Source organism: Miniopterus natalensis, chromosome 10 (assembly GCF_054644295.1).
Source record: "Miniopterus natalensis isolate mMinNat1 chromosome 10, mMinNat1.hap1, whole genome shotgun sequence".
NCBI lineage: Eukaryota > Metazoa > Chordata > Mammalia > Chiroptera > Miniopteridae > Miniopterus > Miniopterus natalensis.
The window spans coordinates 77,655,232-77,676,381 of NC_142090.1; the positions used below are offsets into that span (position 1 = coordinate 77,655,232).

The 21,150-nt window shown below is 57.3% G+C and overlaps 1 protein-coding gene across 2 annotated transcripts in view; it reads left to right on the plus strand.

The window, feature by feature from the left end:
* Positions 1–18,462, plus strand: part of ADCYAP1R1 (ADCYAP receptor type I) — a 31,160-nt gene extending 12,698 nt beyond the window's left edge. Inside the window, exons 6-17 of one of the 2 annotated variants that reach the window (XM_087821245.1) lie at positions 847–959; positions 1,628–1,725; positions 2,275–2,407; positions 3,222–3,375; positions 3,773–3,833; positions 4,387–4,456; positions 5,973–6,064; positions 9,307–9,390; positions 11,804–11,887; positions 14,928–15,057; positions 15,639–15,680; positions 17,156–18,462. In XM_087821245.1, coding sequence (XP_087677371.1) covers positions 847–959; positions 1,628–1,725; positions 2,275–2,407; positions 3,222–3,375; positions 3,773–3,833; positions 4,387–4,456; positions 5,973–6,064; positions 9,307–9,390; positions 11,804–11,887; positions 14,928–15,057; positions 15,639–15,680; positions 17,156–17,344 — 1,250 coding nt within the window. In that variant the 3' untranslated portion in view covers positions 17,345–18,462. The remainder of the gene's footprint in view (positions 1–846; positions 960–1,627; positions 1,726–2,274; positions 2,408–3,221; positions 3,376–3,772; positions 3,834–4,386; positions 4,457–5,972; positions 6,065–9,306; positions 9,391–11,803; positions 11,888–14,927; positions 15,058–15,638; positions 15,681–17,155) is intronic. The other variant, XM_016222318.2, reaches the window with a different exon arrangement.
* Positions 18,463–21,150: the final 2,688 nt, after the last annotated feature.

Consider the following 21,150-nt stretch of genomic DNA (forward strand, 5'->3'; position numbering starts at 1 on the left):
TCTTACAGATGACCGGGAGAGGGAGGGATGAACCAAGCAGTTGTTAAAGGCTTAGACAGCCCCAGGTGGGGTGAACGCCAGCCTGGCCACCACAGTGACTCCTACCCCCTCCAGTGCCCCACAAAATGGGCTTTAATGTCCATCAAAAAGAAAACTAAAGTACATTAGTGACAGGAAACAGACCCCTAAACCTGGGAAGGCAAACTTATTTTTTAAAAAACCAAAGTGTATATCCAAATAAGACCTATGCTAATTAATGAGGTCTGGTCCTCATTAGTTAAGCCCTGTGTCCCCTTGGTGCCGATGTTGCAGCTGTGGGAAGGCCCAGAGCTCCCAGTGAAAGTGTCACCTGGGGTGGAGTTTCTGAACATATGAGGGGAACTCCTGCTCCACGGTCACCTGAGGTGGTTTCTGGACCAGAATCCCGGGGTGGGGGTGGAGGGACAACATAGGTCTGGAATCTGCATTTAGGATCCCAGGCTGTTCAGCTCACCAGAATTCCATGAGTGCTGACCCAGGGCCCAGGAGAGGGGCTCAGACCTGTCCCTGGTGAGCCTTTGCCAGTTCCAAAAGGCGGGGAGGCTGGGTCCAGCCCAGTCCAGTCCCTTGCCCCCTTGTTAAGAGGTCAGCTTGCACCCCCCTCACCCCCGGTCCTTTGTAAAGGCCGAGCTTGAGGTCATCACTGTTTCCCGTGGACAGTGGAAGGTTTCATGAACCTGAGTTGCCGTGCTGCTCAGAGGGCCATATGGGTTTCCGGGAAGCCCCACCTATGAAGCAACTTTGGAGTAAGAATTTCAGGGACCTCTTAAGTCATCTTCGCGCCTCTGAGTTCTCCTTCTGCTGCAGGCATGAGGGTGGTAGGCCGGAACTGCACGAAGGACGGCTGGTCAGAGCCCTTCCCTCATTATTTTGATGCTTGTGGGTTTGATGAATATAATGAATCTGAGAGCGGGGACCAGGTGAGTGCCTGCCCCCCACCTGGAGGCGGTGAAGGTGGGGGGCTGAGGAGGCGGGCGGCAGGGTATTCCTACCAGAGGCCTTGATGGGACTCCTGATGGGACTATAGGAATCTCAGGTCCCTGGGTAGCATTTATGAACGCCGGCTGTGTACCCAAGCCAGATGCATGGAGGGCGGGACTTTCACTCACTCATTCTGGGCTGAGAAGCAGCTGGTTCGCTGCCTGAGCTCCTCCAGCCCGCACCACGTGTCCCCCACCTCCCTGGCTACTCTTCCAGGACATCCAGCCTTCCCGTGGCCTAGCCGCCGGAGGGTTACTGCTGGGCCCAGCGGGGGTCCTCCTGGACCTTTTCCAGGCTAAGGCGGGTGACTGGAATGGTCAGTGCTTCTGCTTTCAACAGCATTTATTGAGCATCTGATGAGAGCAGACACTGTACAGAGGGGAGGAAGCAGCTCAGCAGGGGTTGGGGGGTTGGGAGGTTGGGGAGGTCCCTGTGGTAGAGGCACTGAGTGGGTTCGTAGAGGAGGTGAGACCAGCAAGAGGAGAGAGGAAGGAGGAGCTGGGCGCTGGGCCCAGAGGTGGGCAGGCCCTGGCCTGGCCTGGGAGACTGGGCTTGGGGCTGGGGCAGGCCCCAGGTGGAGCCCCGCCTGTCCTGTACCCTGCTCCAGGATTACTACTACCTGTCGGTGAAGGCCCTGTACACGGTTGGCTACAGCACGTCGCTCGTCTCCCTCACCACTGCCATGGCCATCTTGTGTCGCTTCCGGTGAGATCTCCAGCCCCAGCCCTGCTCCAGTGAGCGCGGCCACCCCAGCTCAGGGCCTGTGCTGCACCCCCCGGATGTCAGTCCTGGGACTGCATCGGGAGGCGTCTCCCCCCTCCTAGGATAACTGATGGGGAACCTGACTGCAGGAGAGGGCAGCGGGCCTGCCCAGGGCGGGAGACCTACATGCCTCGTGTGTATCTTCCTGGTCTAGATAGAGGGGTCATTGGAGGGAGGAGTTTGGCCTTGAGTCACGGGGCTAGGTGACGGGGGCCACCGGTAGCCGGGGACTCCCCTGTGTGATCCCCTGCCTGTCCCCTGGCGTGTGCACGCCCTCGGCAGAGCAGGTGAAGGTCAGGTGGAAAGGCACGGCCCACCTGGCTGAGGAGGAATACAGGCTCAGCCTGAACCTTAAAGAGGCGGGAGGAAGGGGGTGGTCTAGAGGGAAGGCCCCGTGGACACAAGGCCATGTGGTTGGCCCAGAGCAGCCCCCGCGTCGGGTCGCCGTGCTGCAGGCTCGGCGCTCCAAGGCCTCTCCCTCCGCCGGTGCAGGAAGCTGCATTGCACCCGGAACTTCATCCACATGAACCTGTTCGGGTCTTTCATGCTGAGGGCCATCTCCGTCTTCATCAAGGACTGGATCCTGTACGAGGAACACGACAGCAGCCACTGCTTCGTCTCCACCGTGAGTGCGCTGGGCCCTGCCGGACTCGCCATCCTGGGGCACCCGCCGCCTGGGGGCTTTCCTGTAGGTTAACCATTGCCCCCAGCGAGCACAGCATCCAGGAGAGATCACGAGGCCACCCGTAGCCACCTGGCATGTGCATGCCCTCGGCAGAGCAGTGGAAGGTCAGGTGGGAAGGCCGGGCCCACTTGGCCGAGGAGGAATGCAGGCTGAGAGAGGGCTTGCCCGGCCGTGACGGAGCCCCGAGGCTGGCGGGCTGGCCGGCTGGCCTTCTCTCTAGCCCACCTGCCTCCCTAGACCTCCAGCCTTCGGAGGCCAGCAGAGAAGACAGGCTTGGATGGGGCAGGATGACAGAGCAGCCCGGAGCACAGGGCCTTGACCCGGGAGGGCACACGTGGAGGAGGTCTCCGTGAGATTTCTGGGGACCAGGGGTATCCCCCACCCCTGTGATATCTAAAGCCCTCATTTGATCAAGGGGCCTCCCATAGGGACCTGCCTACTCCTGTAGCCTGTGGGGCCGGGGAAGGGGTCGGAAAGGGGAGAATGAGCCTGGGGAGGGGTGGGGCTCTGTGCTCACCCCCACCCTGTCTTTTCCCACATGGGCAGTGTTGCCTCCATGGGCAGCTTCCGCTCCGAAGCATGGGCTGCTGCAACTTTAAACTCTTCGGAGCCAGGAATGTTGAGTGTTTCAGACCCATGGGGTGTGTGAGCCTGAGCTTCAGGGCCCCTGGGGTCCTCTCTTGTCCCAGGGCTGATTTTGGGGGGAGGCAGGGGATGGGGCTCACACCTCTCTCCCCCTCGGCCCTCCCGGCAGGTGGAATGTAAGGCCGTAATGGTTTTCTTCCACTACTGCGTCGTGTCCAACTACTTCTGGCTGTTCATCGAGGGCCTGTACTTGTTCACCCTGCTGGTGGAAACCTTCTTTCCTGAGAGGAGATACTTCTACTGGTACACCATGGTTGGCTGGGGTAGGTCACTGGCGTGGCCTCAGGGCCGGATGTCCTCAGCATCCCACGGGGGTGTCAGGTCAGGGGAGGAGACACTTCCCATCCCCGCTGATGGCACACATCTGCTCCTTGGAGTCTTCCTTGCTCTTCTGTCCACAGAAAGTCCACCTTCTGAGAGGACATGCTCCATCTGGAGTCCTTCTGGGAGGAGATAGCCCACGGTCTGGGGGAGACACGAACCCCTGGGTGGAACAGATAGTCAGGGTCCCCAAAACTCCAGGTCTGAGAGGGGTCATGCCTGGGGGTCAGAACCCCATGTCTGAGTGGGGACATTAGCCACCAGGAGCCCCAAGTCTGAGGGGACACTGGATCTGTTGGTGTTCCTGTTGTCACGGGGCTCCTTTTGTTGCTCTTGCAGGGTCCCCAACGATCTGTGTGTCAGTGTGGGCTGGGCTGAGGCTCTACTTTGATAATACAGGGTGAGTGCGGGCCCCAGAGATTGGGCCGGAGCCCCAGGGAGGGTCCTCCATGTGGGTTCTCCCCAGCTGCCCCAACTCCACGTTAACTGCCCCAGATAAACCAACCAACGCCGGGCCCAGACTGGACCCCAGCCCTGGGCATCCACTGCGCCCTGTGCCCACCACAGGTGGATCCGCCCAGCCACGTCTCAGCTGGGCAGTGGGAGTGGGCATGGTCAGAGCCCCACTCTGCGCCTGGGCCCAGCGCTGAGCATCTGTCTTCCTTTTAGGGAGGGAGGAAGAAGTTTCAGGGGAATGCCCCCCATCCAAAAGTCCCAGGTCTGAAGAGAGAATGTGGCCCTCTCCCAGGAGCCCTTAGGTGACTCTGACTCTTGGGCTTCAATCTCTGCTGTGACAGGGGAGCAGAGGGAAGGCCCACGGTACCTGAGAGCTCTCCTGCCAGCCGCCCCTCCTCAGGGAGCTGCAGGCAAAGAAGCACCACCCAGGGGCCAAGGACATTGTCCTGCAGGCATCCTGCCCCCTGAGCATAATCTCTCCCTTCTCTCCCTCTCAGCTGCTGGGACATGAATGACAGCACTCCTCTGTGGTGGGTGATCAAAGGCCCTGTGGTTGGTTCCATAATGGTGAGTGTCCCTGGGACAGAGCAGGGAAGATGGTGGCTTGGGCGCAAAGGCATTTCAGGAGAGGAAGTGAACAGGTCGCTGGCCAAGCCAGCCTCCTTTTTCCTGGCTGTGTTATATTCTGCAACATGGACATACATGTGATTTAGCTGTCCTGAGAGTGGGCCATTTATACCACCCCAGTTTTCCTCATCACACAAGATACTAGTAAGGACAGTTCTGTGTATCTGAGATTTATTTAGAAAAAAATCCTTAGAATGGGAATGGCTGGGTCAATTGTCTGCTGCACTTGTAATATTAAAATCATTTACATTTTTGCACAGTCTTACGGGGGGTAATGGTTGCTCAGTGCCTTAATGCACATTTCTCCATATTGCTAGTGCTGCAGGGCATTTTTCCAAACATTTATTGACAATTTGTTTTTATTCTGGTTATTTCCTTTTTATTTATCTTTTGGCTTATTTTTCTAGCCTAGTTGTGGTCTTTCTTCTGTTTGAAGGATTGTAACGCTTCATTTGGTAAACATGCTGTAAGTGTATTTCCAAGACGGCATAAATCTTATGCAGTCAAAGCATCGACGTTCTCTTTACACATTCTGAGCCTCGTTTCTTGTTGAAGAAGGACTTTCCGGACCTATGATAGAAAGATAACGCTTCTTAATTGTTTTGTCACATTTTTGTTGATCGGGCTATTACATGCTTTAAACCACCTGAAATTTTATTTTCTTGATCTGAAATGATACCCAGTTTTATCTAATTTTATTCCCCCCCCCCCCAATGGATAGACGTTCCAGCCTCTCAATTCTGTGTATTAAATAGATCATCCTTTCTCCATTATCCTGAAATGCCGTTGTATCCTAAACACTCACTGTATCCTATTTGGTTCCAGATTTTCTATTTGATGTTGCTAATCTACTAGCTTTTCCCACGGCCAGCACCCCCTCAGGCTGGTTACTGTGACACTGTGGCATGTTTTCATAGGTCCTCTCATGGTGCCTCCTTTCTATTTATTTGCTAGCCTTTCTCACGGAACAGCACATTGCTTCCCACTTGGTCTAGAGCTTTTGCCCCTGATCTTCATCTGCAGGTAACTGCTGTTACTATTCCCAGGCAGGCCTTTAATGGATAGCGCGTGTGGCTGTCCACTCCAGCTGCCCACATTCAGCGACTCTGAACTTGGAGTTACTCCAGAGGGCAGCTCTCACCTCTGCAGCAGCTTCTCTGCCTGGCTTTGGAAGGTTTCCATCACCCCGACCCTATGTGCCCTTTCTCTTCCAGAAATGGCTCACTTTCCTGGGCCGCTCAGGACACTCTTTCCCGTTTCTCAGCCCTGTGGAATTCTTTTGCTTCTATCGCTCCTATCATCGCAACCGTGCGGACGTCACCTTGGATTACGAGTCTCGATGGCACCTCCGTGGGACGGGGAGGGCCCCGTTGGGGGACCGGCAGCCTGGGCACAGGCCACCGTGTGGAAGCCTCTGCCCAGAGTCACCTCCCTCTGCTCTTCCTCCGCCCCTCAGGTGAACTTCGGGCTCTTCGTCGGCATCATCTTCATCCTCGTGCAGAAGCTTCAGTCTCCGGACATGGGAGGCAACGAGTCCAGCATCTACTTGTAAGTACCGCGGGGTGAATGCCACCACCACCCCGACGGCTGTGTGGGCCCCCGCACAGGCCACGGGAGAGGCCTGGGTTTTGGGGACGGGGTAGCCTAGCGTGGCCATTTGCAGGGTCTCTTTCTGATTAAAGTGCCTTTAAAATCTAGTCGCCCGCCTGTCCTCAGCCAACCCAGGAGCTCCTGGGACAAAGAGATGGAGGAGACTGACAGATGTCGTGTCACCCTGGGAGAGTCAAGATGGAAGTTGTCAGACGCCCGAGGGTAGTTAGGTCTTGGTTGTTCGGCAGTCGGATTTCCTTTGGGGATCTTGGTTCTTTGGGAAGCTCATGACGCCCCTGGTTGCCTGCTGCTCCCATCCCAGCCCACGTGATGCTCCAGCCCCGCCAGCGAGTCCCATGGGCATTCTCGCTGGTCTGGGCCATGGGAGGGGGGTTCTTTTTCTTGGCCTCCCCTTGGAGCAGCTCCGCCTCTGGGTCTGGCCCTCGCGCTATGACTCCCTCTTCCCCCAGCGAAGGAGCATCTGATATGTTTGGATCGATGGAGTTCGCGGGTGACCTCTTACTGCTGAGCGTAGGGTTTTCTTCACTCCCACTGCCTTTGGTCTGTTTCCTACACGTGTATTGCAGTCGTGTCCCCAACAGCTTCTCCCTGCTCGCTTCTCCCCACCCCTCTCCTGGCGCCCGACCCCTTCTGAATCAGACGGAGGGCCTGCCATCTCATCTTCTTGCCTTGCGGGCAGAAGCATGACCAGCCAGGTGTGCGGGCTGTGGGGGCACTTCTAACGCTGGGGCAGAACGTCAGACCCCTGTGGTTGGCTGGAGGGGCCGGATGGGCACAGAGGATCTGGGGGCAGTCTCGGGGGTCTGTCCGTGGGCAGGGTATAAGCCACATGTGTTGCTTCAGGCTTTAAAGAGGAGAGCAGGTTAGAAGGTGCTGAGCTATTCTCATTGTATCCGCGAGGGGCTCTGTCCTGCCTTCATCAGAGACCCCAACCTGGGGCTCAGAACTTGAATATCTGCCCCGGGGGACAAGTAGGGCAGCAGGGAGGGCCTAGCAGAGGGCTCCCCACCTAGTCATTCTGCTGGAGAGAGAGGGAGGCAGGAGCTCAGCATCCTTTCCTGAGGCTCCTCGGGGCTTCCCTTGGTCTGTGTGCCCAGCCCAGGCGCCGCCCCCTGTGGCAGCCCTTACCCTGGGGTGGGAGGTCAGCACAGGGCCTGGCTTCCTAAGCTTTGTTTTTTCTGCGTAGAGGATGATTGCATTACAGTGGAAAGACCTCTTTTCATTTATTCATTCACTGTTTTTTCATTCTTTTGCAAGTTTCTACCCACCTCTGCTTATACGTGTATGTTATATAGTCAAAAGTTATTCATCATCATATGTCATTAAGTCTCCGAGGCCCTGCACTGGGGAACCAGTGCGGCCTGTTTTCTGCAACTAGCTAAGTGCCCTAGAGAGGTCGTTCCTGCCTCGTCTCAGGCCCCACACAGCAGGGCCTGCTGCCTCCTCACCTCCCTGTCCAGCATCAGAAACTGTGTCCTTGTGTCTGGCTGCAGTTTCCCCTGCTCGAGGGTGGATTGGCTCCCAGCGAGCACTTATCTCAGAGGCCTGAAGCCAGTGTGTAGCTAAGGGAGCCTCGTCTCTCCTCTGAGCTCCGGCAGCCTCAGTTACCCTTCCCTGCTTCCTTGTAGGATCTGTTTCTCCTCCGGAGGTCCTGGGGCCTCTCCTCTGGGGGTTCTTCCAGCGTCCCCTCACCCTGCCTGTGCAGAGACACACGGGCTCAGCTGCGTCCTGAGTAAGGACACTGCTGATGCCAGAACACACTTCAGTATTGTTGTGTCTTGGGGAACAGGGGAGCCGGAGGAGAGGGAGAGGGACCGGGGAACTGGCAGTTGCTGGAGCAGTCAGAACACACGCAACATCTATCGATTAAGGTTGTCTTATATGGGCACGGTTTGTGGTGCCCCAAAACAATTACGATAGTAACATTGACGATCACCGATCACAGATCTCGGTAATAAATGGAATAGTAATGACAGAGTTTGAAATGTTGCAAGGATTACCAAAATGTGACAGACACGAAGGGAGCAAACGCTGTTGGGAAAACGATAGACTCAGTGGAGGCAGGGTTGCTACAAACTTTCAATTTGCAAAAAAGAAAAAAGCCCTGTCTGCGAAGTACAATACGAGGAGGGCTGCCTGGACGCTTAAGCGCAAGTGTTTAAGGAACCAGCTAATCGGTTTGCTTCTACTGTGTAAAAAAATTCCCCTTCCAATCTCAGCAAATCCTTTTCATAGAGAAAGTGAAACTGTGCTCATCTCAAGCCCAAAGGTTAGAAACTTGTGGTCTACCCACCAGGTGGGGAGGGTGATCCGATTGAATTCAGGGATGAGCGTGGGGGTTTCCAGGTTCAAAAAGGCCCTGGTGGTGAAAGTGAGGGGTGACCAAAGGGACAGCGCTGCTCAGAGCTTAGAGCTTGGAAACCACCTGCAACTCAGTCCCTGCACAATTTGTAATTGTTGTTAATCCTCCCCCAAGGATATTTTTTCCATTGATTTTTAGAGAGAGTGGAAGGGAGGGAAGGAGGGAGAGAGAGAAACATCGATGTGAGACACACTGATTGGTTGCCTCCCGCAGGCAGCAGGGTCAGGGCCAGGGATCAAACCCACAACCCCGGTACATGCCCTTGATCGAGACTCGAACCCAAGACCTTTTGGTGCTCTGGCCGATGCTTTAACCGCGGAGCCACACTAGCCAGGGCGGTGCATGCACATTTAATACTCACGAGCACCCAGAGAATCTGGCGAGACAGCTATATGAAGTGCATGTATGCGAAATATACTGTCTGTGTCACAGCGGAGGGCGCTGGCTATAGGAAAGCTGGAGGGCACAGTGACCCTGCAGGCAGGCCCCTGACCCCAGGCCTGACTGCACCATCGTTCCCTCCTCAGGGACTTCCCAGTCAGGAAGACGGTGTTAAGCAAGTACGTAAACGAGGCTTCCTGGAAGAAAAGGCCCCAGTGGGTCCCAGCCTTGTACGGAACTGCCCACCCGGCAGGCATGGAGCTGACAGATGTCCCCTGTGGGGGAGGGGAGGCTGCGGGGGACTGGAAAGGGCAGGGTGTGGTGGGAGAGATTTTAGGGCCATGCCTGAGTCCCCTCGGGCCACCAGGGTTATGTGTGGGGCTGAGAAGCCCTTCGGATCCACCAACAGCTTTTTGGTTTTCTCCTCTGTTTCCAGAACAAATGTAAGCCTGGGAGTCCCCAAGAAAGCCCGAGAGGACCCCCTGCCTGTGCCCTCAGCCCAGCATTCACTCCCTTTCCTGTAGGTTGGTGCCAGCTGCTCAGGTGATAAGGGTTTGTCCTCTGTAGACCAAGACTGCGCTCGCTCCCGGCCGGCCCCAGAAGGACCTGTTGGGCTGGGCGGGGGCCCTGAGCCACCCACACTCTTGCCTGGAGAACTCACAATGAGTACCTGGGCCAGGACTTGGGCATGGAGTCTGGGCCGGGGTCAGGGCTCAGCGTGTGCTCAGGCTCCACTTGGTCTTGGGCAGGGGTTAGGGCTCAGCTCGGGGCCGGGGTCAGGGTTAGCCTGCCTTTTCCTGGGGACCAGAGTTTTTCTTTTGAGAGCCCTCCCCTGTGCCAGGTTCCCCCGTTTCCTCCCCCACCCCAGCCCCCATCAGAGGCACATGTCTTTACCAGCAGCTGAGTTCCGCCTCAAGCACACTTTGAAGAAATCAGAGTCTATTTTTACTGTATCCAGGGTCCTGGAAGGGCAGGGACAATTTGGGAGCTCCGGGAGGAGAGGCCTCACAGAACAGCTGAGGGTTTAGAATTCTGCGTGAAAGTGGAAGCCTAGTGTGTAGGAGGTGACATTGGCAGTCTGGGCTCTCGGGCCCCTGGACCCCGATTTCTGTGCCTCACGTAGGCCAAGGTTGAGGGATCAGGACGGCTTCCATTCCTGAATAGCCAGCCAAGCTTTTAAAATTACATACTTATATGTGCGTAATTGAAAGAACAGCATACATACATGTGTCCGCCTGTCCCTATGTATACGAAGCATTCGTTGACGTTCATTGAGGACACAGGAGGAAATTTCTCACATACCCGGGGGTCTTGTTAAAGTGCAGATTCTGAGCCAGCAGGTGCGGGGGGGGTGGGGGGCACCTGAGATTCTGCTAAGAAGCTCTCAGGTGGTGCTGATGCTGCGGGTTTGGGGTCCCCACTCTGGGTAGCTGAACACCACATCCCGCATCCCTCGTCTATAAAATGGGCCGGTACCACCCACCTCACAGTGCGGTGGGAATTGAGATGCTGTTTATTAAATGAGAACCGCGCTCCCCACTGAGGCACAAATGCTGGGCAGCCCTCGGCTTGTCCCATCTCTGAAATGTGTGATTCAGATGTTTGCCTCAGCAAAATGACATGTCACCCGATGCCAGGGTCCTCCAGGCTTGCTCTCAGAGCTGGAATCACAGAGCGAATCTGTGAATCTCTTCATGGATTTCTGTCCTCATTTGTATCAGACCTCCCCCCTCAAGACTGGTCAGGTCACTGGCAGGTGTCCGGAGCTCAGAGCCACATGGCGCCTGAGGAAGGTTTGTGAAGTGGGCAGGTCTAGTGCAGCCTTAACCCCGATCTTACTTATTTGTCAGGGGAGGAAAAGGTCTCCCTAGTTCATACCACCCCAAACATAAGCAGGACAGAGAAGGGCTAGAAGAGACGGACGTTCCGCCTGAGGCCTCTCTGTGGAGGTGGAAGTTCTGGGCCTCGCCCAGTGGAATGTCCAGTGAGACTGGCACCCTGGCCCATGAGCAGATGCCCCTGCAGATGACTCGTTTCTGCAGGCAGTGGGGCAGTGCCCAGAAGATGCCCCCTCAGCCCCTGCCCATTGGACTTCTCTCAGGAAGTCAGGCCGGACCGTGCGCTGGAACTCTCAGCAGTGGTGGATGCCTGCGATCTGTGCGGTCCCACATGGGACCCGCTAGACACGTGTAGCTGTCGAGCCCTTGCCATGTGGCTGGGGCCAATGAGGGTGTAGATTTTAAATTTGATTTAATTTTAATTCAAATAGCCGCAGATGGGTAGTGGCTGTCATATAGGATAGTTTAGGTCTAGACTAAGAGTCCCTTCTGTCCAGGCCACCTCTGTTCACCACCGCCCCCGTATGCACACACCGAGGTGCCTGGGGGCTCAGACAGAGGAAGGTTCGGGGGGGAGAAGAGAAATGTAGGGGGGAGACCAGTGGACATCGAGCCGGGCTTCATAATCGAGCCCACAGCTGGCCTATTCCAGGCTCCGTCCCCCAAGACCGGGCACCACGGGGTCAGTGGTGTGTTTCCAGTTGCCCACCTCTCTGGGTGACCTTTAGCAAGGCCACGCTCTGAGCCTCGAGCCAACTCTGGAGACAAATTCTGGCTCCAAGACCCAGCCCAGGCCCCCACACCTTCCAAACACACGTGTTTTCTTGCTCCCTCCGCCCCCATGTCAGTGGTCCCAGTGCTCGTGTGTGTGCATGTGTGTGCACAGATGTGTACACGTGTGGGCGTGTATTTCTGTGTCCAGAGCTGACCCTGCCTTGGCCCTCGGCTTCCTCATCTTTCATATCACTGCCCGGTCCTGCCTCCACACCCTGGGCTCCTCTGCCCTCCCCGTGACCGTGCGGCTCTAAGTCCCACCTCAGTTTCTTCATTGCCCGGTGCCCCGGCTGACACCAGTGCTGATCTTGTCACACCCAGCAGCTGCGTGCAGAAATGCTACTGCAGGCCAGAGCGGGCTCAGCAGCACTCTTGCAAGATGTCAGAACTGTCCACCATTACTCTGTAAGTGTGCGTGGCTGTGGCCCGTGTCCTGGAGGGAGGGAGACGCATGCTGCCGTCGCCTGGAGCCTGCGTCCCGCCGCTGGGCTTGGGGAGAGCAGAGCTCGGCTTGTGCCTCCAGCCTGGGCCCCCTCCTGGCTGTTGCATGTTGGCGTCTGTGTGTCTTGTGAGTTCTTTGCACCCTGGTGGGGGGGTGGGACGGGAGGCTGTGGGGACAGAGCTGCAGCCATTGAGGGGGCATCCGTGGCTTGGCTGGTGCTGAGCAAGGGCCTGGAACCCTCGATCACTGCTGCTTCGATGTGTGGTTTTCCCAAATGCCCGATTTCCCTGGGTCCAGTCTTTGGAACTGCCGAATTATTTCTGCCAGTCTTAGAGACTGAGTTCATACGGTCCCCCTCCCTGGGACAGGGACCCTCGCTGCAGCGACCACGCTCACACTCACGTGCTGGTCGGTGTTCAGTCTCTGAATGAACCCTATGAGGTGGGTGCTTGTATTATCCCCATTCTACAGATGTGAAAACTGAGGCACAGAGAGGTGAAGTGACTCACTCCAGGTCACATAATTGGCAGGGTGCAGATTTGAACCCAGGGAGTCCTGTCTCTCGGCCCCAGGGTGTCTCTGATGGGAGCGGCCACCTCATTGGGACGTCCCTTTAAGTCAGGATGGGCAGCTCTGACTGGTGGAAGCCCTTCTTGATATGTTTTAGGACTTTTCTGCCATGGATGCCTCCTCGGGGCGGGGGGACAGATGCCAAGGCCCTGTGTCCCTGTCTCTCGGGTTAATCAGATCATACGCTGACTCTGTGACTGTCCTCAGAGAGGCGTCTTGAGGTTCACACCGTATGTCCCCACTCCAAGGCCTCTGGTCAGCTCTGAAGTACGGAGGTCCCAGAATTCTAGGTCCTAGCGACCTCCCATCTCCCTCCATTTCCCCATCTGCCAAAGGGGTCACTGGGATGTCCTGGGTCCCCGGCAGAGTCCTCGCCCATTCCGGGCTGCCTCAGGGCTGCCAGAGGGAAGGTGTTACCCCTGGACTCTGCGGTGGGACACCCCAGTACCAGTCACCACACCTGCCAGGGGTTGGGCAGGGCCAGATCCAACTCCTGAAAGGTCACTTGTTTCTCATACACTAATCCCGTGCCACCTACTGCCACCACACTAATCCCGTGCCACCCACTGCCACCACAAAAGCTGGGGAGGTTTGGCTCTTTGGTTTCCAGGGCACTTTACACACTGCAGGGACAAGTCCCTGGAAATGGTCCCATTTGTGGGAGAAGAAGCAGGAGGGAGGAGGGCAGGGACCACAGGCCCCTTCAATTAAGAGGCTCTTGTAAAGTAGTCCCTTTAGGTGGCATCACAGAGGGCCCCCCCCAAATGAACACTTGCCTGCATTTCCAAACCACTTGCCTTCTTTTCAAATTGTCATTCTTTAGCCAACACTTCCTGCTGTCTTTGGGTGCCAGGCTCTGGGTGCCAGGCATGAGCAGGGCCTGAGAGCCCAGGTCACCTTCAGGTGAAAGGTCCCTGAGGCTTTCATACGGGCCTGTGTGGTCCAGGCACTCCTTCCCGGACAGGCTTCCACAGCGTGAGAGCCGTGCCTGGCACGCGCTGGCCCCGGATGCTGGGGGCATAGGTGAGGTGCCAGGTCTGCCCTCAGGAGCCGCCGTCTGAGAACAGGCAGATGGAGGGGTAGACCACTGCAGCACCGGACCTGGCCTCCGAGCGGGCACTGCTCAGACCATGTTGGCACCAGCCCTGGTCTGGGGACCCCAGGTCTTGCAGAATGGGCTGCCCGTGAGCAGGGGGAAAGTGGGTGGGCGCCCAGCCCTCGAGGGGTTTCTTCCTCCCAGGGATGGGCCCTGGTCCACATGAAGGTCTCCCCAGGTTGCTCTTCCCTTTTCTCCGCGTCTCCTCCCTGCCTCCCTCCTTCCTTCCCTTGGGAAAGCCAAGGGCCTCATTCGAGCTCCATGGATTTGCTTTTGAGATCTAGAGCCCAGATTCAACTGAACATTCTCCCCTGGAAAACCTGGGATGGGGAAGAGGGAGGGGTGCAGAGTGTAACTGCCCCAAGTCGACTGGCAGCCCCCATGCCCAGCTGCCCACCTGTGGACCCTGACTCAGAGGGCCCAGGGGGCGAACCACACCTCCAGGGCACACCTCCTCTTCAGGAGATTCAGAGAGAGCCAGTATGCTGGGGTAGGTGGGGATGGGGTCCCACGCTTGGAGACCCTCTGGGAGGCCCCTCTTCGTAGAGCAGGGCCCACAAGAATGCGCACTGTGCATGCTCTCGTGGCTTCTGTGCCCTGCCCCTCAGAACAAAACCCTTCCCACCGGGCCAGGGAGTCAGTGGCAGACAGAGGAACCCCAGAAGAGCTGGCTTGGGGACAAGAGATCCCTTTGGCCCTTTCTTCCCTGCCCACCTGGCCTCCATGCAGACAACTTTCTCTCTCTTTGACTCAGTTTCCTGGTAGCAGGTTCCTCCTGCTTGGGTGGGGAATCATTCATGCCCACAGTCAGTCAGTCCTAGGATCCAGTCCAAGTCTCTCCTTGCTCTTCACTCTACCTCCCTGCCCTCAGCACCTCCCTGTGACCCTCCATGAGTGCCCCTGGCTAGCCCTGGACTCAGAAACACGACTGCCCCTGTGGCCCCTAAGGTGACTCTTCAGGCACACGGAGCTCCCTTTGCAACAGGAGAATGTTTTGCTGAGGCCCCATCCTGTCGTCCTTCCAAACCCCATCCCTGTGTTTGCCCTGACTTCACTTTCCCCACGAGGGTGTCTGCAAATCACATACGCACATGTGCATGTTTACTGGGTCTGCAAGATACTGATGTGGCCTAGTGGGGCATGGGCCCTGCAGACGGGGGGATGTGCCTCCAGAACCTCCCAGGGAGCTCTGGAGCTGGGAGAACCCTGAGGGGGTCTGTGGACGGGGCTCTAGCTCGGGGGGAGAGGAAGGGCCGGGACTAGGGTTCTCTGCCCTCCGTGGCTCTGGCCCAAGCGCTGGTGGCCCCCGGAACAGATGTCTTACTCTCTCCCGACAGGCGCCTGGCCCGATCCACCCTGCTGCTCATCCCGCTGTTTGGAATCCACTACACGATATTTGCCTTCTCCCCGGAGTATGTCAGCAAGAGGGAGAGGCTGGTGTTTGAGCTGGGCCTGGGCTCCTTCCAGGTGCGTGTTGGGGACAGGAGTCAGGAATCCAGGGCCCGGGCCCTAACCTGCTGGTGATTCTAGAAACTTCTTTAGTCTAAACAAGGCCTCTGTGTTTCCATCTCTGAAATAAGTGATCTAGACTAGCAGGGAGCTGGGAGAGCCCTTCCTGCTGACTGTGCTCTGGCTCCCGTGAGAAGACACGCGGATGTCTTCCTGTCACTGTGTTGGGGTCCTGAGCCAGGCCTCTCCTGGGCCTTCTAAGGCGGTAGCTCCCCATCCCTCACCAGTGGCTACAGGTGCGAGTGGAGTGGCCTCAGAGACCTCTGTGTCCATGTCCTGACTTCAGTCTGTGGATCATGCACCCTGTGAGCTCCGAAGCCAGGTGTGTCCATGGGAGGGGACTCTCATCAGCCACTTGGCTCCATGGCTGTGGCCATCTCGGTGGAGCAGAACTTGTCCCATCTTACCTCAGATTCCCGGGTGGCAGGTGCCCCTCTCCAGGTGACTGTATTTTTCTGCTTCCTGGTGCCACCTCCCACAAACCCTGTGTGGGAGGCCCCTGGCCAGCACGCTCAGGTGATTTTGCTCTCTCTCCGCAGGGCTTTGTGGTGGCTGTTCTCTACTGCTTTCTCAATGGGGAGGTAAGACCCTGGCCCACTGGCCTCCCAGCGGTGGAGGTGGGCTTGCTGGGGAGCAGATAAGGAGGTGGCCTGCTGGCCTCACAGGGCTTATAATCCAGGCCAGGGCTCTGCCAGCTCCCAGACTGTATGCGGGGGGTGGGGGTGGCATGGTGCCAGGGTCTCCCACAGCCTCCCCCCTGTGCTAGAATCTCTCCCACTTTGTCAGCTGTGTAGCCAAGCCCAGCCTCTGGAGCAGAGTCCCCCCACCCCCATAAAGGCATCTGCTGTAGAGTGCAGACCCACCTGGGAGGGCTCTCACCATAGATATGCCTTAGTAAATAACAGAGTGAGGAAGGGAAGGCATAGGAATGGTGCCTATGGCTTGTGAGGCTGTGGTGGGCCGGGGTGCTGATCGGGGAGCTGCCCACAGTTCAGCACTGCTCCCCACAGGCAGCCTGCCTGCCCAAACCCAGCCCCAGCCCCTGTAGAGAAGGGACTATGGGGACTTGGCAGAAACCTTCTAGTAATACTCCATTTCCAGTGCTGTGCTCTTGGGGTCTCGGGATCTAACCAGTTAGGGCGATGCTTTGAGCAGAACCCAGGACAGAGGTACTGAGATGGGACTGGCTGGGTGGTGGCTTTGAGCGTGGTCAGGAGCACCAGAGCCTGGGTCTTGGCTGTGAGGCCTCGGCGGGCTTCTGCATGTGAGAAATAAGAAGATTGGGCTCAGTGATCCCAAGACGGCCTCCAGAGACAAGGACAGGCAAGGAGAGGCAGACAGGGAGACAGAGAATGGGAGTAACAGGCTTGCCCGGGGCCTGCCATGGATGTGGGAGCTGACACAGGAGGGGCGGGCATCTCCAGTTGTGCAGTCTGTGCACTGACTAAGGTGTGGACAGAGTGGGACTTGGAGGCTGAGATGGGGTGCCCCCCTCCAGGCTAAGAGCAAATAGGGGTGTGCTTGTCCAGAGGGGTGCATGATTTACGGCTCTCAGCCCGAGTGCATGCTGGAGCCCCTGGAAGCTTTCAAACATGCGGAGGCCTTACCCAGAGGTGTGGATGTGATTGTGGGGAGCATGGTCTGATTGTCTGGGTTTTTTACACTCTCCAGGTGTGTCTAGCACGCAGCCCAATGTGGTGATAAGCAAGAGTGGGCTCCTTGCCCCGATCTGTCTGCCCCCAGGGCCAGCTTTTTAAAGCTTCCCCGACGCCTCCTATGGGCTAGTCTCTGACTGTGGACATGAAAGGCCATGGACCCTGGGAAGCCATTAGTGGGCCTGGCTCAGACAGTGACATGGGCAAGGGGCTGCAGTCAGCTCCTCAGAGGCCTTTCTTTCCCACTGGGGATGCCGGAGCTGCCGGCTGCAGTTTGGGAGTAGACTGGGCGCTGCTGGAGGTGGCAGTGCCAGTCTGGAAGGGTCCCAGGGCAGGAGGCAAGTGGTTGAGGTCGGAGAGGATGTCCCTCTGGAGGTGACTGCCCCTGCTGCTCCCTGCAGGTGCAGGCGGAGATCAAGCGGAAGTGGCGGAGCTGGAAGGTGAACCGCTACTTCGCTGTGGACTTCAAGCACCGGCACCCGTCCCTGGCCAGCAGCGGGGTCAACGGGGGCACTCAGCTCTCCATCCTGAGCAAGAGCAGCTCCCAGATCCGCATGGCCGGCCTCCCGGCCGACAACCTGGCCACCTGAGCCCCTCCGCCCTCCTCCCCTCCGCACACAGGCTGGGGCTGCCGGTGGGCGCCCGCCACGCATGTTTGCCTCTTTTCTCTCCCCGGGCAGGCCCTGGGCTGGAAGCCAGGCTCCCCCAGGGGGAAGAAGAATGCAGGCGCAGATGGGTATCTCCCCCCTTCCCATTTTGGCGCTGGGCCCACCCACCACGGACCCCTGGACCCTGACCCCAGACATGTAAATACTCCTCAAGTCTGGAAAAGTTGTCCCATCCTGATCCCTTCGTCCAGTGTCCCTGCCCACCTCAAGCAGGTCCCAGCTCCACCTACCCCATCTCCTCCAGCCTCAGCGATTGCCTGACCTGGTTGTGAGGCTGACGACCTTGCTTTGGGGGTTCGGGTGAGGCCTGCCTGCTTCTCAATGTGGACTCCTTGAGTGTGCTCGCCAGTCCCTGAGGCTGGCCAGAGGTCCAGCATGGATGGCCAGAGCGTCCTCAGTGTGGGCCAGATGTGAAGGCCCCTCCTGCTCACCCAACATCACAATATCCGGGTGCCCAGCTCCTGGGTATCTGGGCAAAGGGACAGCTCCAGGGCTCTTCTAGTCTGAGACTGCAGTTTGGGTGTAAGGCTAAAGGTCAGGGAACGTTCTGGTGCTTTTCACTTGGCCCAAGGAAAATTGCTGAGCCAGAAATGTGGATATGATTGGGAAGGAGATGGAAAGAGTGTGGAAGGACCTGTGGAAGAAGACTCACCATCTCCATTATTTTACCCCGACTCACGGCTGGCAGGGGTTCATCTGGTGGCCTCTCTTCTGCCCCTCCTGTCCTGGGCATCAGCTGTAGAGGGAGAGATGGATGCCTCAGAGAAACTGCTCCCCAGCCCCACCCGCCACTTAGAATCCCTGAGCCCCCCCAGCTCCCCTTCCCCTCATGTAGAAACCATGACTAGGGTGAAACAGATGCTCTACTGTGATGTCAGTGAGTCCTGAAGCACCTTACACCTCTGTGGGCCCAATTCTGGGGCCCAGGGCTCCTCCACCCCCACCCTCGCCCCACCTCCATGGACAATGAGGAGCCCCAGCCACCAGCTTCTTGGGCTGGGGCTCAGCTACTGAAATCTCTCCGAGACCTCAGTAAGGACCTCCCCCTGTGTGCTCCTGCCATTGAGTCACCACGGAAGGATGCTGAGGTGTCCTAGATACTGAAGGGGAAGCCACACCCACCACGCCTGTTAGCGGAAGCTGCTGGTGCCAGTCCTGGCTCCCCACAGCCTGAGAGTGAACTGGGCCAGGAGCAGGGCTGGGGAGGTGGAGGAACGTGCTAGAGCGCCTTGCCCCGCGTGTGGCCCCGGCTTCGTGCCCTGTCAGCTTTTGGCGTTGCTGTCCCAGTGTGTCTGGATGTGGCTCGTGATCGTGGTCTGGATGCTTGCAGCGTGCGGGTGGGCGGGAATGAGATTTTGCCTGGTTTTAGCAGGAGGAAGGGGCCTGGGGCCTGTGGAGCTGTTCATGTCTGGAGAGGCCTTTGGAGTGGCTGGAAAGGGCTTCGCTGTGTGGTTTAGAAAACTGTAATCCTGGGTCTTCGTCAAAGCCGGGGGAGGAAGGAGCTGCCTGCCATTTCCTGGGCACGTTTGTGACTCAGGCTGGCCTTGGGGTGTGCCACGGTCCTTCCATCTGGCACCGGATCTCGTGACCGCCCCCTGCCCCTGCTCTGGCAGATAAGAGCATTAATGAAATTGGTGTCCACCAGCCACCTTGCACTCTGGGCCCTGTTGAGGGGCCTGAGCTGCTTGGAAGGGGCCACAGGATGGGATTCAGAGACATAGGATCTGCCCCTGTCAGGCTCAGACCACTGAGACTGTGGACTGAGCACTCCCTGTCCAGGCCTCAGTTTCCCTGTTTGTGAGATGAGGGAGCTTCTAACGCTTCTCCAGGCTCTATGTTTTAGTAATTCTTCAGTTCAGGTCGAAAGCACGTAGAAGGGTGTGTGTCACTGTTACATGTACACCTAAGGTTTTGATGTGTATGTTTGTATGTGTGGGGGGGGCGGTGCTGTTTAATCACAGAAATGGAATGTGTGTCTCTTCACTTGGACACCACAGTGGAAGCTGGTGGGCTGGAGGGGAGGGACAGGGACAGTTGGACAGGTGCCTTAGGCATGAGGTCAGACCCAGCCCTGTCCCTGGCCAGGGCAAGATGCCATGACTGGGTGGGCAGTGGTCACCTCCAGATCCTGGGAGGGTCCCCAGGACCTTATTTCTCTACCCTTGCCCCACCAGCAGGTCTGCTTCACTGGGGAGGAAGAGGCTTTGACTTTATATATAGATCATCACAAAATAGCAACAACGAAATCTACCCCGAGTTCCATGTACTGCGGCTGAGCCTGGGCCTGGGTCCTCGTGGAGGTCCCAGGTTCCTGTTGGTTTGTCACTTTGTTTTTCTCTCTCAACCAGCTATTGCCCGTCTTGTGAGCAGATGCCCCTGCTGTATTTTGAATGTTCCAGGAGCGTAGGCAGCTGGCCTTCAGGGTCACAGGCGGTGCAAGGAGAGCATGAGGGCTGGGTATAAAACCTTTCCCTCTCTGATCCTTTGTTTTCAAATCTGTAAAATGGGCAGTAAGACTAGATGATTTGTCCAGCTCAATGCACCTCTGGATTCTCCGTCTAAACACCAGTCATCTACTGGGAATGGGCCCTGGGCAAGGATTTTGGTATTTGCCTGGTCTGAAGAAGGTAAGAAAGCACATTGAATGAGGAGGGGTGATGGCCCTGGGAGTAGTTAGGCTGGAGAGGAGTAGAGGTCTCAACTGGCTACTCCAGGGAGTAAGGCCGGGGAGCTGGAGCCGGGTCCAAGGCTGACATCACCTGAGTTCCATCATCACCCACCAAGGGTGCTCTCATCCCCTCCTCCTGACCCTGTCCCTTCCCAGAAAGAAGGCTAGAAGAGGCTTCCTTTGTTTTTCTGAGTACCCCTGAAGCCCTCAAGGGGGCTCCAAAATGAAAGCAGTGAGCACTTCATCACCATGGATTCCTGCTCGGCCTCGCGACCATGGTTGTTCTGGGGGAGCCCTGAGCAGGGAGCGAGGACCTGGGTTTCTCCCAGCTTGCCACCTACCTGCTGTTTGGCCTTGACTCCTTCCCTGTATTTCTTTGGGGAGACTCACAAGGTACTAGATCTGGGAGGAACCTTGGAGATCGGCAGGTCAAACCTACCCATTAGGCTGATGAAAAAATACAGGTGGGCCTAGCCCGGACCTGCCACCACGCTGGGATCCAGGGTGCTTTACACATATGAGTGAGGAGATGAGCCCGTTAGTGTGAGCCCAGCCCTGCACGGGAGCCTGAGAGACCCCCGGTAAAGCTTCTATTCAGAGAACATTCAGCCTCACGCAGGACAGGGGCTCTGGCCACAGAAGTACAAGAGGAGTGATGGAGCCACTGTGGCGTGGGGAGACCTGCGTGCTACCCTGGGCCTCAACCCCTGGCTGATCTCTCTGGGCAGCTGCTTCCCAATCTGAGAAATGGGCGGACGTGATCTGCGTTCCATCCCACGGGACAGGGATGGGGTCAGAGTGAGACACCCTGTGTGACAAAGGGCTCGATAACCACACAGGTGTGGGAATGGCTACTGGGGTGAAGACCCCTGAAAGGTTCCCCTCGCTGCTTGTCAGCTGCTCTGAGCCCTCCTGGGTTAACCTTCATCCCACTTGTAAAGACCACCAGCACCAGGGGTGAGGCGGAGGCCAGGGACTCCGATGGACACGCAATTCCAGGTTGACCTCCGTCGCTGATTCAGTTTGTTCTTGGGTTAGGGTAGGGAGACTCCCATGTAGG